The 12,937-nt window shown below is 44.9% G+C and overlaps 1 protein-coding gene across 1 annotated transcript in view; it reads left to right on the top strand.

Moving 5' to 3' along the window:
* CTNND2 (catenin delta 2) overlaps positions 1–12,937 on the top strand; it is a 747,444-nt gene that overhangs the window by 223,693 nt on the left and 510,814 nt on the right. Inside the window, exon 4 of the mRNA XM_074985959.1 lies at positions 2,099–2,271. Coding sequence (XP_074842060.1) covers positions 2,099–2,271 — 173 coding nt within the window. The remainder of the gene's footprint in view (positions 1–2,098; positions 2,272–12,937) is intronic.

Here is a 12,937-nt window from a genome sequence, read left to right on the forward strand (position 1 = left end):
TTTTCATCAACGAGCATGCGTGGGTGGAGGGAAGGAGAAAGAAGGGATCTTTATGTGGAGAGAGAAGACAAAAGAACTTTGCTTCAAGAAGAGGAGAACTTGTGGAACCGGGAAATAGTATAATGATTGATCATTGTGGGGTCTAAACTTGATGTGAAGGTGAAGAAGTAGCCTGCAACCAGTTGGGAGGGAAAGCTTTGCCCTGGTTCTCTGTGTGTCATCAAAGGCAAGGACTAGGAGTCGGGGGCCGGGGTGTTAGGGAAAGGTTGGAGGGAACCTTAAATTCAGGCATTTCCTATGTTTTGAGTGCTTGACTTTGCTACTTCAACAATATTATTTGAATGCAGTTTTTTTGTGTGTAACAGCGATAAAAATGAACTGTTTTCTCACACTCAAGGTGAGACTGTTCGTCAGAGTCAAGGTTGACACACATTGGCAGAGCATTGGAGGAAAGCTTGTACAGATAGTCCTTGACTTACGAATGGGTTACATTCTGAACACCTGGTCGTAACTTGTTTAGTCGTAAGTCAGAGAGACCCTTATACTGTAATCCCTTGCATACCTTGAATTTTGTGGAAGTTGGTGAGGGCTTTGGTTGGGGCCCTGGGATGGGGCAGAGGTGGTGGGAGGGTGCAGTTGAGCTGAGGCTTACAGGGGGTTGAACCCAGGCAGCAGGGAGTTGAGGTAGGGGTTGAGCCCGGCCAGGGGGTCGGAACCAGGGCTGTGGCAGTGGTGGGTAGAGGGGCTGAAGCTGGAGCCCCGCATGCTGGGGAGTGTGATCTGGGGCTGTGGTGGGATTTGGGGGGTGTTGAACAGGGTGAACCGGGGCGGGGGGGGTTAGCTGGGGGAGTTGAGCCTCATGCATCTGCAGTGGCTGACAGCTGGAGCCAGGCAGGGGAGGGGTTGCACGGGAGTGCATCAGGGTGGGGTGCTTGAGCTGGGGCCAGGTTGGAGTCCTGTGCATGCTGAGTGATCTGGGGCCACGTGGGGGTTATGGAAGGGGTTGGGTCCGGGTCTGTGGAGGTTGGGGCCAGGTGGGGGGGGTCGAGGCCCAGGTGTGCAGGGGGCGGTTGAGTCATGGGGGCTGGAGGGGAACCCTAGGCATGAAGCTGGAGCCCCTTGCTTGTGGAGGTGAGCTGGGGTGTGTGGTGGGGGCTGAGCTGGAAGTTGGTTGTAAGTACAAATGGTCATAAATCGATGTGTTCGTAAGTCAGGGACTGTCTGTACTATGTTTGCTTGTATTTTACCTAGTCATGTACCTTTCTAAGTATTAAAATTGGGAGATTTAATTTCAAGATGGGTTATGGACTATATATATATGAATAAGGTAAATCATTTATTAATAAACCTAATACATTTTAAAGTATGGTTTAGTTTCACAAAGCAACTGAATTATTAGAGAAAGTAGTCCTGCTCATTTCCCTATCACTCTAAATATCTTCCACTTTGACAGTACCTATTTAAACAGGCTGTCTTTATTTCCTTCTATCCTGCGTTACTATGATAGAAAAGATATGATAAGCTGACAAACTAGTCATCAGAGATTCACTGAGAATAGAGTGAGTACTACATGATGAGAGGAGGTATTAATATTTTAAAGTCTTTCTTCCGTACAGGCACCAAAGTATTACATCACCACATATGTACTACAAATTGTCATTAATCAATAGATTTAATGTGCTGGGGTTCCTGGATGAGGACCTTTCACTATCTCATCTACTGAACAACTGAATTTAATTATAGAAACTAAACAAAGAAAACCTCGAAGAGGGATTTTAAACACAGTATATTTTACATGGAATCAGGAAAAACAGGACTCCTTTATCAAATACCAAAATCTGTTTTATTTAGGTCTGCTGCTTTGTTTAGCAGAATAAGACAACTTTGTTTTTAAAACTTCTTTACTTTTTGAAAATGCCAAAACAATGATGCTTATGTGATAGTGTACCTCTTTAAGTTATCTGACCTGATGTTAGTTCTGAAAAGTCAAAATGTGAAAAAAACCAGGAACTGTTCGTTTGATAATTCCTAGCAACACTTGATAAATAATGCATGCACTTTCTCTGTCACTGACTGCTCAAAATTACTTTCAACACAGGGCCCAGCCTTCTATCCCAGAGTGCACTTCAGCTCAATTCCAAACCTGAAGGGTCTTTCCAATATTCAGCGAGCTACCATAGCAACCAGACCCTTGCCCTGGGTGAAACAGCAACCTCACAGCTTCCAGCCCGCAGCAGTCAAGCCAGAACTGCGATTCAGAGCTACAGCCAGGTATGTTTGAGCAGCAGCATTGATCTTTTATAGCACATGTTGTTCAAGGATGCTCTGAGAAAATAAGTTTATTTTATGCTTAGTGACTCAACAAATCCTAATCAACCCTTTCTGTTGTGTATATTTCCATAGCAGAATTTAGTAAAGCCACATCCTTGATTGTGTGAATTTAAAACTGCTGTACATAATGCCGTAATTGAGTGAGGCTGATTTACAGAAAACATTGCAAGCTGCTTTTACTTATATACTTAAATGAGAATTTAGATGTCTAATTATTAAACATTTAGGTCTGAATATGTTTGGTGTTGTGAATGTTTAATTTTTCAGATATACCATTATATTATTCTACTATTATTTTTTGATGTTTAAATGTCAGTGAAGTAACATACAGTTCTGGACAAGCGGTCAGTAAAATTAGTGGTTGTACAGCTAAATTGCAGTACCACTGTTATCTGTCACTTGTGATTGCTGTTAGTGCAAAGCAATCAAAACTGAAATGGGGAGCCATGTACAGGAAAAAGTTAGAAAATGATGCAGAATCCAATTTATTGTGTGGTGCAGTTGCCTCATTTCAAGCGAATGGATCTTATACATGTTGCTGGACCTACTCCCATGCACCCTGCCATTATTTTCTGCAGGTGAAGAAACACAACAATTTAATATGCAAACGATCAATTCTTTGGAAAGGTGTGCAAGTTTAGTTCAGGCAAGCATCCAAAACTTCTGATACTCATCCACACACTCTTTGAAGATCCCTTCCCATGACAGCTCTTGCGTTTGAATGATATTCTCCAGCCAGTTCTGCTCTGATTCTGATATCATTCCTCCATTTTATGATCTTCAAGACCATTATTGTCTCTGGCAGTTTAGCTTCAATTTACGTAAAAACTTCCTAAAGTTTCTCCACCTTATCCAAACCTCTTCGGTACTTGAATGCAGGTAGAAGTATTAGTAGAACAAAAATTCTTGAGATTTCCAGTTCACAAATCACAAATGCCGCAAGAACAGGGTTTTTGTCTCCCATTCACATATTTGTGCTTCTGAGCGTCTTGGATTTTACCAACAAGAAGGTGCACACAGACAGCATAAACAGGATTTTAAGATTGGGTTTGCTTATACTGGACAGTTTAGGTCGAGGTAGGGTGGGGCATAGGGATGACCTGGCCCCTGTTTTTGCAGAGGTCATCTCCTCTATGACTGGAAGCAGCTTATCCCTTCCTGCCTGCACAGCATCAAATGGCAGGTAATGCCTCCAAGCTGCTCCTGGCCGCCAGATTAACTCAGCCACCTCCTGTCCCGTGGCTAAAATGCTGGCAGGAAGGGATTAAGCCCTAAGGATGCATTGATCATAGTGCTCAGGGAACCCGGCTGCATGGGCTTACGCAAATCCAGACAGAGTGGTGGCTCATCAGGGTAGGGTGTTCAGGGGACAGAGCAACCCCACCTTCCCAGGGGTCAGGAACTGGGGTGGGGCAGTGTATGAGGAGGCCTAATGAAGATCCTGCAGGGTCGAGGTGCAGCCAGACTGGAAATTGCTTCCTCCCCACCACTGCAGAGCTTAGCCGAGGGAAAGCTTCCTCATGCCAGTGCCGTGTGAGGCTTTAGCACAAGCAGGGTTTTGCTTCTCTTGGCCAGTGCCCTGGGCTTGGAGGGTTCCATGGCTGCCCACTCAGCCAGAGGCAGTGGAGGAAGGAAGGAGACTGGCAGGCTGCTGGTTAGCTGAATGATTCAAACAGGGCCTAGTTCTCTGCTGGGTGGGCTGCAGAGGCAACATGTAATTGACCGTGCGCAGCCCACACTCACCAGCCACTGCAGCAAGCAGCCAGTGCTGGGTTGGAGAGGCAGGAATGTGAATCTGTTGGTCAATAGCCAGCATGCAGCAGAGACTGCACTAACAGACCAGCAATGGCAGCCACTGGCCCCACCTGCTGCAGCTTTGTCAAGCCACCAGCTTTGCATTCCCACCTTCACCATCAGCTACTGGACCCCCACTGTGCACCACTGGTGGGAGGCCAGCGGGTGAGCAATGATCCACCCAGCTGAGGGAGGGGAGAGACAGAAAATATGGAACAATTGGCCTTGGTGTGTGGATTTTTTTTTCTTTTTTTAAATTAGGGACACCTTCTGGACAGCTTAAATACAGTACTGTACGGTCACCGTAGTTCAGCCTGACCTACTTCGCAACAACAGACATCTGGGAAGGAAAGAGAACAGGAACTCCAGGAATGGCATTGAGGAAAGTGACATGCGGTTATTTAAAAGATAATTTGATTCATCTGGAAAAGTTGGGAATGCTACAGAAAAAAATTCAGTCATATAAAGCATCGCATCCTACCACGTCACTGCTCATGGAGCTTCCTAGATAGCAGCTTTCTGAAGCATTTTTGAAAGGATTGCTCTCAGTTATCCGTGTCACTGTGATAGTAGGATGATGATGTGTGTCATAGTTTGCTTTTTCAACAGCAGTGGTTCCCAACCTCTTTGAGATGGGGTCCCATTTTGACAATTCAGGAAGACTTGGTGACCCAAGATAATTCAAAACTGGGGTGGAGGGAGGAAGTTGTCCCCTGGGAAAAGTGTTCCCCTTTGCCTCTGGCTTAAACCCCTCTCCACTCCAAAACACGCCCCCACCCACTGTTTATCTCCCTATCAGTCCTCCCACCTCCCAGCTTAAACCCCTCTCCACTCCCCTCCCACAGCTTAAACCCCTCTCAGCTAGAGTTGCCAGATTTTTGGAAAACTTACGCAGGACAGGCAGCCCCATCCGTGGCATCTCCAGCCAGGCATGCCTGTCCCACATAAGATTTTTAAAACCCAGGGCAGGGACTCCAGCATCCCTGCAGCTGGGGTGTGGAGCCCTGGCCAGCAGCAAGAGCTGTGGGATCCGCAGCTGGGAAGACAAGGGAGAGCTCGCAGCCCCACGGCTCGGAGCCTCCCAATCCCCAGGCTTAAATCCCTCTCAGCCGCACCCCCGCCCCCCAACTGCCACCCCACTACCTCACAAGAGTTCAACATTCTGCTGCCCCCCACTGCTCTTTTGCTGGGCCACTACTGCTTCCTCCCCAGGGCGGCTCCCCCCAGCCCTCCTATTCCCTTCCCTCACCTGCAGCACGGGCAGTTCCCTGCCCTGCCGAGCTTAAATGGGTCTCAGTTTAATTGGCTCAACAGCTGGATCTCTCCTGCCAGTTGTTAAACCGATTAAATTCTGTTTCATTTCAGTGCAGCAAGGCAGGGCAGGGACTGGGAGCCAGAGGAGTGAGCAGTGGCAGAGCCTCAAGTGGCTTGATTAAGAACCACATGCAGCTCAGAGCCACCCCGTTGGCGACCCTTACCAAATCTAGTCACGGCCCATGGTTGAGTCGCAACCCATAGGTTGGGAATCCCTGTTCTACAGAGTTCTCTGTTGAACTTGTAAAGCCTTATAATGTCCAGAGGGAAAGTAGGAGTTGGGTAGCTACTGCATCAGTATGTGATGTAGATAAACATCCATTATTTAGTTCTCTCAATGGTGTGAATAAAAAACCCTCGCTCTTTGCAAATTTGACAAATGAACTAAAGCACGGTCAGCTAAATGTTGTTACATTTTTCGTGTTCTTCCCAGTGTTCAAATTGAATCTGTAGAGCTTTGGGGGAATTAAGGCTGTCTTGACACAACAGCCTCTCTGTAGCTCCTTAGGGAACATCTCTGCTCTCCTGCTTGATTGGAACCAGGAGGAGAACAAAGACAGGCCCCAAAAAGAACTGAAAGTTATTCAGTCTCACATGGAGCCTGGGTGGCTATGTGCAGAAATTTGGAGGACCACTGAAGGATGTGACTACAGAGAAGACTAGTCCCTAGAACATTGCTTTAGCAATGAACACAAAGGACCACATAGAAACTGGAGTTGTGAGAGGAGAAATAAGCTTGGATTGGACTGAATTCAGTGGCAGGGAAATAGATTTATGGGTGAGTCAGGAAATGAGGGTCACTTAAAAAAGGCGATAGTCAGAGGAACTTGAAAGATGATAGAAGCTATAGAGAAAAGGGTGTGAGGGAAGAGACTGAGAAAAAAATTAAAAATATGTGACAGGATGAGGAAAGACAAGTAGAGTCAGGAAACAATGTTAGTAAGGTAAAAGCAAAAATAATAAAATTAATAACTTGATGTAGTGCTTTCCCTTAGCACATCATAATATTTATTGTATTTATCCTATGAGATAGTGTGGGAATGAGGAGTATATTGAGGAAATATCATCCCCATCGTACAGATGGGAAGTGAAGCACAGAGAATCTCAGACTTGCCGAAGATCACACAGGAAGTCAGTGGCAGAGTGGGGAGTTCAGTACAGGTCTCCCATGTCCTCCAGAAGTCTCCTAGCCATTCAGCCATCCTTTACCTCCTAGCAAATGACATATGGAAGTAAAAATTTGTGTTGTTTTTGTTTAAAGAGTGCTCGTGTTTGTTTTTAAAAAGAAGCAAATACACTCATCCCTCACTCAACAAGTGCTATACTTATGAGTACTTGCTGAAACGAGGGACACGTATACTTTCACTATGCGGGTGAACTTCCCCCACTTATATGAGCCAGTTGTGGGGTCCCTGGCCAGGGGGCAGGGACACCTGCAGCCCTGCAACTGGCTCAGCTCCAGCTGCAAGGTCCCTGGCTGGGGGGTCGGGAGATTCAGACCCAGCCCAGCTGCTCCCAACACTCCCCCTGTGGCAACTCCCCCCCTGCCCAACCCGTTCCCAACACTCCCCCAGCCTGCAGCTACCTGTGCACCCCCTGGCCCCACCTGCTCCCAACACCCACCCTGGCCTAGTCCCTGAACCTCCCGTTCTGCCACATTCCCCCAGGTACCACTGCTGTAGCCCATAGGGACAAGCCTCCACCTCCTCCACCGGAGCCACCATGAGGTTTTAATCCTCCCTCCCAATCATGGCCCCAGACTGCCCCCAGCCTTGAACCCTCTTCAGCCCCCACCCCTCAACCCAAGGTTCACTTACTTTCCAAAGCAGCCACATGCTGCCACTCCTTCACCGAGTCAGAAGCACTAGGAACCAATCAGAGACTTTCACGTGTACTTTAATGGTAATTTAGTGTCCCTCTTACGAGTTTTCATCTACAAGCAGAAAGTTGGGAACCAATTGTGCTCATATAGTGAGGGATGAGCGTACAAATGGAAAATTGGGAAAGACAGAAGGAAACTTACAAATTTCTTGGAGGCTAGAAAATGTGGATTGTGTTATTATATTTATGATTATATATTTCCTTGATAGAGAAAAAAAGGATGCATTTTAAACCCATGGGGGAGAGGCAAAGAAATCCAGTGTTATATATTTATACATTTCTTCCCTGTGAGCCAACAATGATTAGTTTTCTTATGAACAATTAACCATGAATCAATCATACAATTATACACAGGTAGTCACAGCGAGCCAATTAGATTGAATAGATAGGTAGGTTATATCTATTATCTGTCTATTATATTGCTGAATGAGAAAAGAAACCTAGAAAATACAATAATTTTCTCTACGTTCCTACAGGTTGCATGGTGTTCTCTGTGTGTTTGTGTGCGTGCGTGCGCGCGTGTCCATCCGTCTACTCTTACCAAAAACTTCGAAATGGCCATGCTAATGGCCAGATTGAAGAATACTAATGAGGTGCTGAAATGCGTATTCAGCGCCTCATTAGCATGCCGCCAGCCCCAGCACTCAACTGATAGGAATAAGAGGATTTCAATGTTGGTGGGGTCCTTTGAAAAGGACCCCCATGTAGCTGAGCCGTGCGGGAGCGAAACGTGGCAATTTTCAAGTGCTGTGGCCAGTGGCATGTTAATGAGGCGCTGAATATGCATTTCATCGCCTCATTAGTATTCTTCAATCTGGCCGTTAGCATGGCCATTTTGAAGTTTTTGGTAAATGTGGACACAGCCTCTGTGTGTGTGTGTGTGTGTGTGAATTTTTGTATGTAGAAGGATACAATAAGTAACCTTGTTTTTCCCCCTGGGGAAGAAGTTTTGAAAATAATTAGTTACACATTCAAAAAGATTAATAATAATAAAATCACTTACATAGTGTTATCTCATTAAGGGTATCAAAAGCATACATATAGGAGACCTGCCATCCTGCATCTAGCCCAGTATCCTGTCTTTGAACAATGACCAGTGCCAGAATTTCAATGGGAGTCTACAAAACAGAGCAAAGTTTGAGAGATCCAACCGATCTTTTCCCAGCTTCTAATAGTCATTGGTTAGAGCACGGGTGGCCCAACACGTGGCCCATAGGTCAGAATCCAGCCCACAGAGACTTTTCTTCTGGCCTGCAGAGCTGGTAGTGGCACCATTTTGAAAGCTGGTTGTGGGGTGAGTGGTCGGCAGCCTGTGGCTCTGGATCCCCGTGTGGCTATTTAAGGAGCCATTTGCCACTGCCGCTCCTGACGCCTCCTCCATCTCCCTGCCCTGCTGTGCGGAAGTAATGGAACATAATTTATTTGGTTTGAGGGCTGGCAGGAGGGATGTGGTCAGTGAACCAATTAAATTGAGTCATATTATTTCAGCATGGCAGGACAGGGAGCTGTTAAGCTTGAAGGTGTGTGGTGCAGGGGCAGTTTGGAGCTGAGAGGGGTTAAGCCGAGGGGGGTGGGGAGGGGACAGTTTGAAATACCTGTTACTTTTTCACAATATGAAATATTAATTGAACAGTGATTCTTGAAAAATGTGCATGTGGAGAAAATTAGATCCACCCATGTTATTGCAAAGTGATTTGTTTGGTATTTTATGCAGTTAAGCCCGGGGATGGAGTGCAGGTTTGGGGCTGAGAGGGGGTGGGCATGGGGATAGGGGGCCTGTCTGGGGCTATTTTGTGTTTGGCCCCCAGAACATGTAAAAAATTGCCATGTGGCCCCCGATGAAAAAAGTTTTAGAGTCATCTTGAGGTTGGGGTTACGACTCTAAGCATTTGGCTAATAGCTGCTGTTGGATCTGTTCTCCGTGAACTCACCCCAGGTTGTGGGTTTGTTTGGTTTTTTTAATCCTGTTTATATTTTGGATTCTCCTAACATCCCATGGCAATGAGTTCCACAGGTTAACTGTGCACAGTGTGAAAAAGAATTTCCTCTTCTTTATATTAAAGCTGCTCCCTACTTGTGTCATCAGGTGACTCTTTTTCTGTTTTGTGAGAAAGGGTAAATTCTGATTTTACAAATCTCTCTGATTTCCCTGCCCCTTTATCTCGTTCGTAGTATGAACAGCCCTAATAATTTTAATTTTCTCCTCATATGGAAGCTGTTGCGTACATTTCACCATCTTCGATACACTTTTCTGGACTTTTTTCAGGGCGTCTCATTGTTTTTGTGGATACAGACGAACATGGCTACCCCTCTGATACTAAAGAGTTCAGTATGCATTTTTGTCATAGCTTTTATTGCAAAAATATACATGATTTTTCAAATTAGGGGAACTTTGCATGTGATTAGGTAAATAGTGAGTACTCCCTTTGGACAATGGGATTGTGAAGAGCTGAGCCCGTTTTACTTATAACTTTGAGAGCTGCCAATTTAAACGCTGAAAAGCCTAGCAAATAAAGGTTGAGCAGGAGTGCTCATGGTTAGGATCAGTGGTCAGTCATAATGAATTGTGATAGTTTTGATCTTTTTTAATTAAAGATATAAAGTGTACATTGTTCATTGAGGGTTTTTCCAGCCAGAGGTGACCAGTGTGGAGATTTTGGCAGGGGGTGGGAGGTGGCCATGTGTCCCTGCCCTGCCTCCTTCCTACCCCGTTCTGCTCATGCCCCTCACTTCCCACCTCTTCTCTGCCTCTGCCAGCAGAAGCACTGCACCACTTCCCCCCCTCCAAACACACACACATGCACACACACTGGAATGGCATGGCCTGAGAGTAACACAAGCCAAGAAGCTGTCCCCGTGCTCATCAGAAGCAGCATGGAGCTAACAGAAGGGTGATGCTGCAGAATTACATGTGGCCCCCTGTGCAACTCCTCACATTGCCTGTGTTTCCAGCATTTATGGGTCCTGTTACTTTTGCAGAGCCTGAGGTGGCAGCAGCAAGGAGTCTGCATTGCAAACTTTCCTGTGGTGCTAACTGCTTTGGGACTGAAGCAGCAGGCATCAGAATAGTTGGAATTACAAAATAAAGAGGTTTTGTTTAAAAATTGTTTTGACACAGCAAGACTGGCATTTTACTAGGAATTTTGTAACTTTCTTCCTCTATCCTGCATAGCAAAGCCTTGATTATTATTTTTTTTTGGATCATTTAGCAGATGAAAGCAGATTCTGAAACCACAATTACTTTTGTTGGTGCTGTAAAAGATCTACTCTGGCTTTTTAAATGGCCTTATTCTAGATCATGTGTATGGCAGGTGCTAGGATGTTCAACTCAAATAACATCCAAATGTACTCACAGAATTCTAATTCCAGTGACCCACCAAATTCTCTGTCTAAACTGCAGTCTTCTGTCAGGAGACTTACTGGGAGCATTTTGCCAATATTTCTGTCTTCCTTTTTCTATGAGGAAGAAGGGGGGTGTTGGCAGAGGGGTTTTCCCAACATTTGGCCCCGTGTTGATGGGCCAAATATTGAGAAAGCTTCTCCTGATACAGCTGTTGGCAGCAGATACACAAATGCATTGCGCAACTTGCATATCTGTTGCCAACAGTTCTCAGCAGTCTACACATACCCTACAAAACAGCAGGTGACCTTCCTCATATTTAATACGAAAATGTGGGCCTGGATAGAATGTATGTCCAAGCATCCAGTGCAGCATCTTGACCAAGTATCTACTGTGCGTGTCACATTCCCATTCGAATTTTGTAAGGATGACACAATATTGGTGGAAAAAGCAAGCAGGAGAAGATATGCATGCCACAGTTGGAACTTTCAAAAAGCCTGTGGTGATACGTTTTGTGAAATAAATAAACCTACTGACTTATTTAAACCTTGAGTGCACTAATTTCTTTAGTGCCACTTTTAATATTACACTTCAGTTTTGAAAAGAGTATGTTATGTTTTTGAATTAAAGTGATTGCATTAATGTTTTTCTTTTCTTCCTTACAATGATATATTTAGGGGATTCTTCCCATGATCATTTTGATCATAATGGTCACTTTGGGGCTGTCACCGGGTATGCTGGTCTACTACTGAGTCCACCTACGTGCCCTCTGGGGTGGCACACCACCCTTTCCTGGTGGGCCAGAAACTCTGGTCTCCCCCAGCGAAGGCACAGAGTTGGGATAACAGCCTTGCAGCAGAGCAACACAGATGCTGAATCAGCTCTACTCTGGGAGGTCTCAGTTATAAGGGTGTGCTAGAACCCAAGAGCACAGCCCTTGAAAGGGAGCTAAGCCTCAAATAAATCTGTCTAAAAGTTTTACACAGCAGTAAAGATGTTTGAACACTTTATCAATGAAAGGTAACAGTTATTTACACTGGGCATGATCATAAACAAAAGTGCTTTTACTAAGTATAAAAAGTAGAATTTAAGTAATTGCAAGTGAGATAGGCAGATCAAGATAAGTTACTAAGCCAAAATAACCAAAACACGCTAATTAAAGACTAATACAATGAGAGATTGTTACAATATGTTTTTCACCCCTTTGCTTGTTCCAGATAAAGTCCTTCTGGTCAGAGCTGATCTTTTGTCTGGCCTGGGTCTAACAGGCCAGACCCTGTATTCTCTTGGGATGAGGATGTATTTTTCAAAAGCCAGCTGGAGATGATGTTTATTACTTCCCATTTCTTAAATAAAATTTTTCAAGGGCAGGAACTCCTTAACTCTCCCCATCCTCGCAGAAAAATACCAGATGGATTCCAGCATTAAGTGGCATGGTCACATGTCTTTGTAGGACCAACCATAATTTGGGTTTACAGGAAAACCAAAACCGTTCATAGAGCATTGTCTTGTCATGACCACTGGACCATTAAGCCCCTAAGTAGCACAAATGGCTCTCACTACAAATTCTAGATTAATAAACAGGTTTACACTTCATATTTCTAATCTCACATGCAAGAATAATAAATCCACACAAATAGAATATACACATTCAAGAGATTGCTGGCCTTTGAATGATAAGTGACTTGACCTGTTTTGCATAAAACATTCAAGTTGGATGTGTCTACATGGGCACAAATCTTCGAAATAGCCATGCTAATTGCCATTTTGATGATTACTAATGAGGCGCTGAATTGAATATTCAGCACCTCATTAGCATTAGGACGCTTCCAGCCACGGCGCTTTGAAAGCACCACTTTCAAAAGTGCGCGGCTCGGTGCAGCTACACGGGGGTCCATTTTGAAATCCCCTTATCCTAAAGGGGATTTCAAAAGGGGTGGGGTCCTTTAGAAGAGGACCCCCATGTAGCCACGCCAAGCTGCGCGCCGCTTTCGAAGCACCGTGGCCGGAAGCATCCTAATGCTAATGAGGCACTGAATATTCACTTCAGCACCTCATTAGTAATCTTCGAAATATGGCTATTTCGAAGATATATGTGCCCATGTAGACACAGCCGTTATGTATAGTCATATTCAAAAACATATTTCCATAAAGCAAAGTGTTTTTCCCATGTTGATTTTACATATAAAACTATGTTTTTAATTAGAATTCTGAATAATTACAGCACAGATGGCAGGCAACTCTGTTTGTCAAACTAGTATGAGTTGTGGGTATGTA

The sequence above is a fragment of the Carettochelys insculpta genome, chromosome 2 (genome assembly GCF_033958435.1).
Source record: "Carettochelys insculpta isolate YL-2023 chromosome 2, ASM3395843v1, whole genome shotgun sequence".
NCBI lineage: Eukaryota > Metazoa > Chordata > Testudines > Carettochelyidae > Carettochelys > Carettochelys insculpta.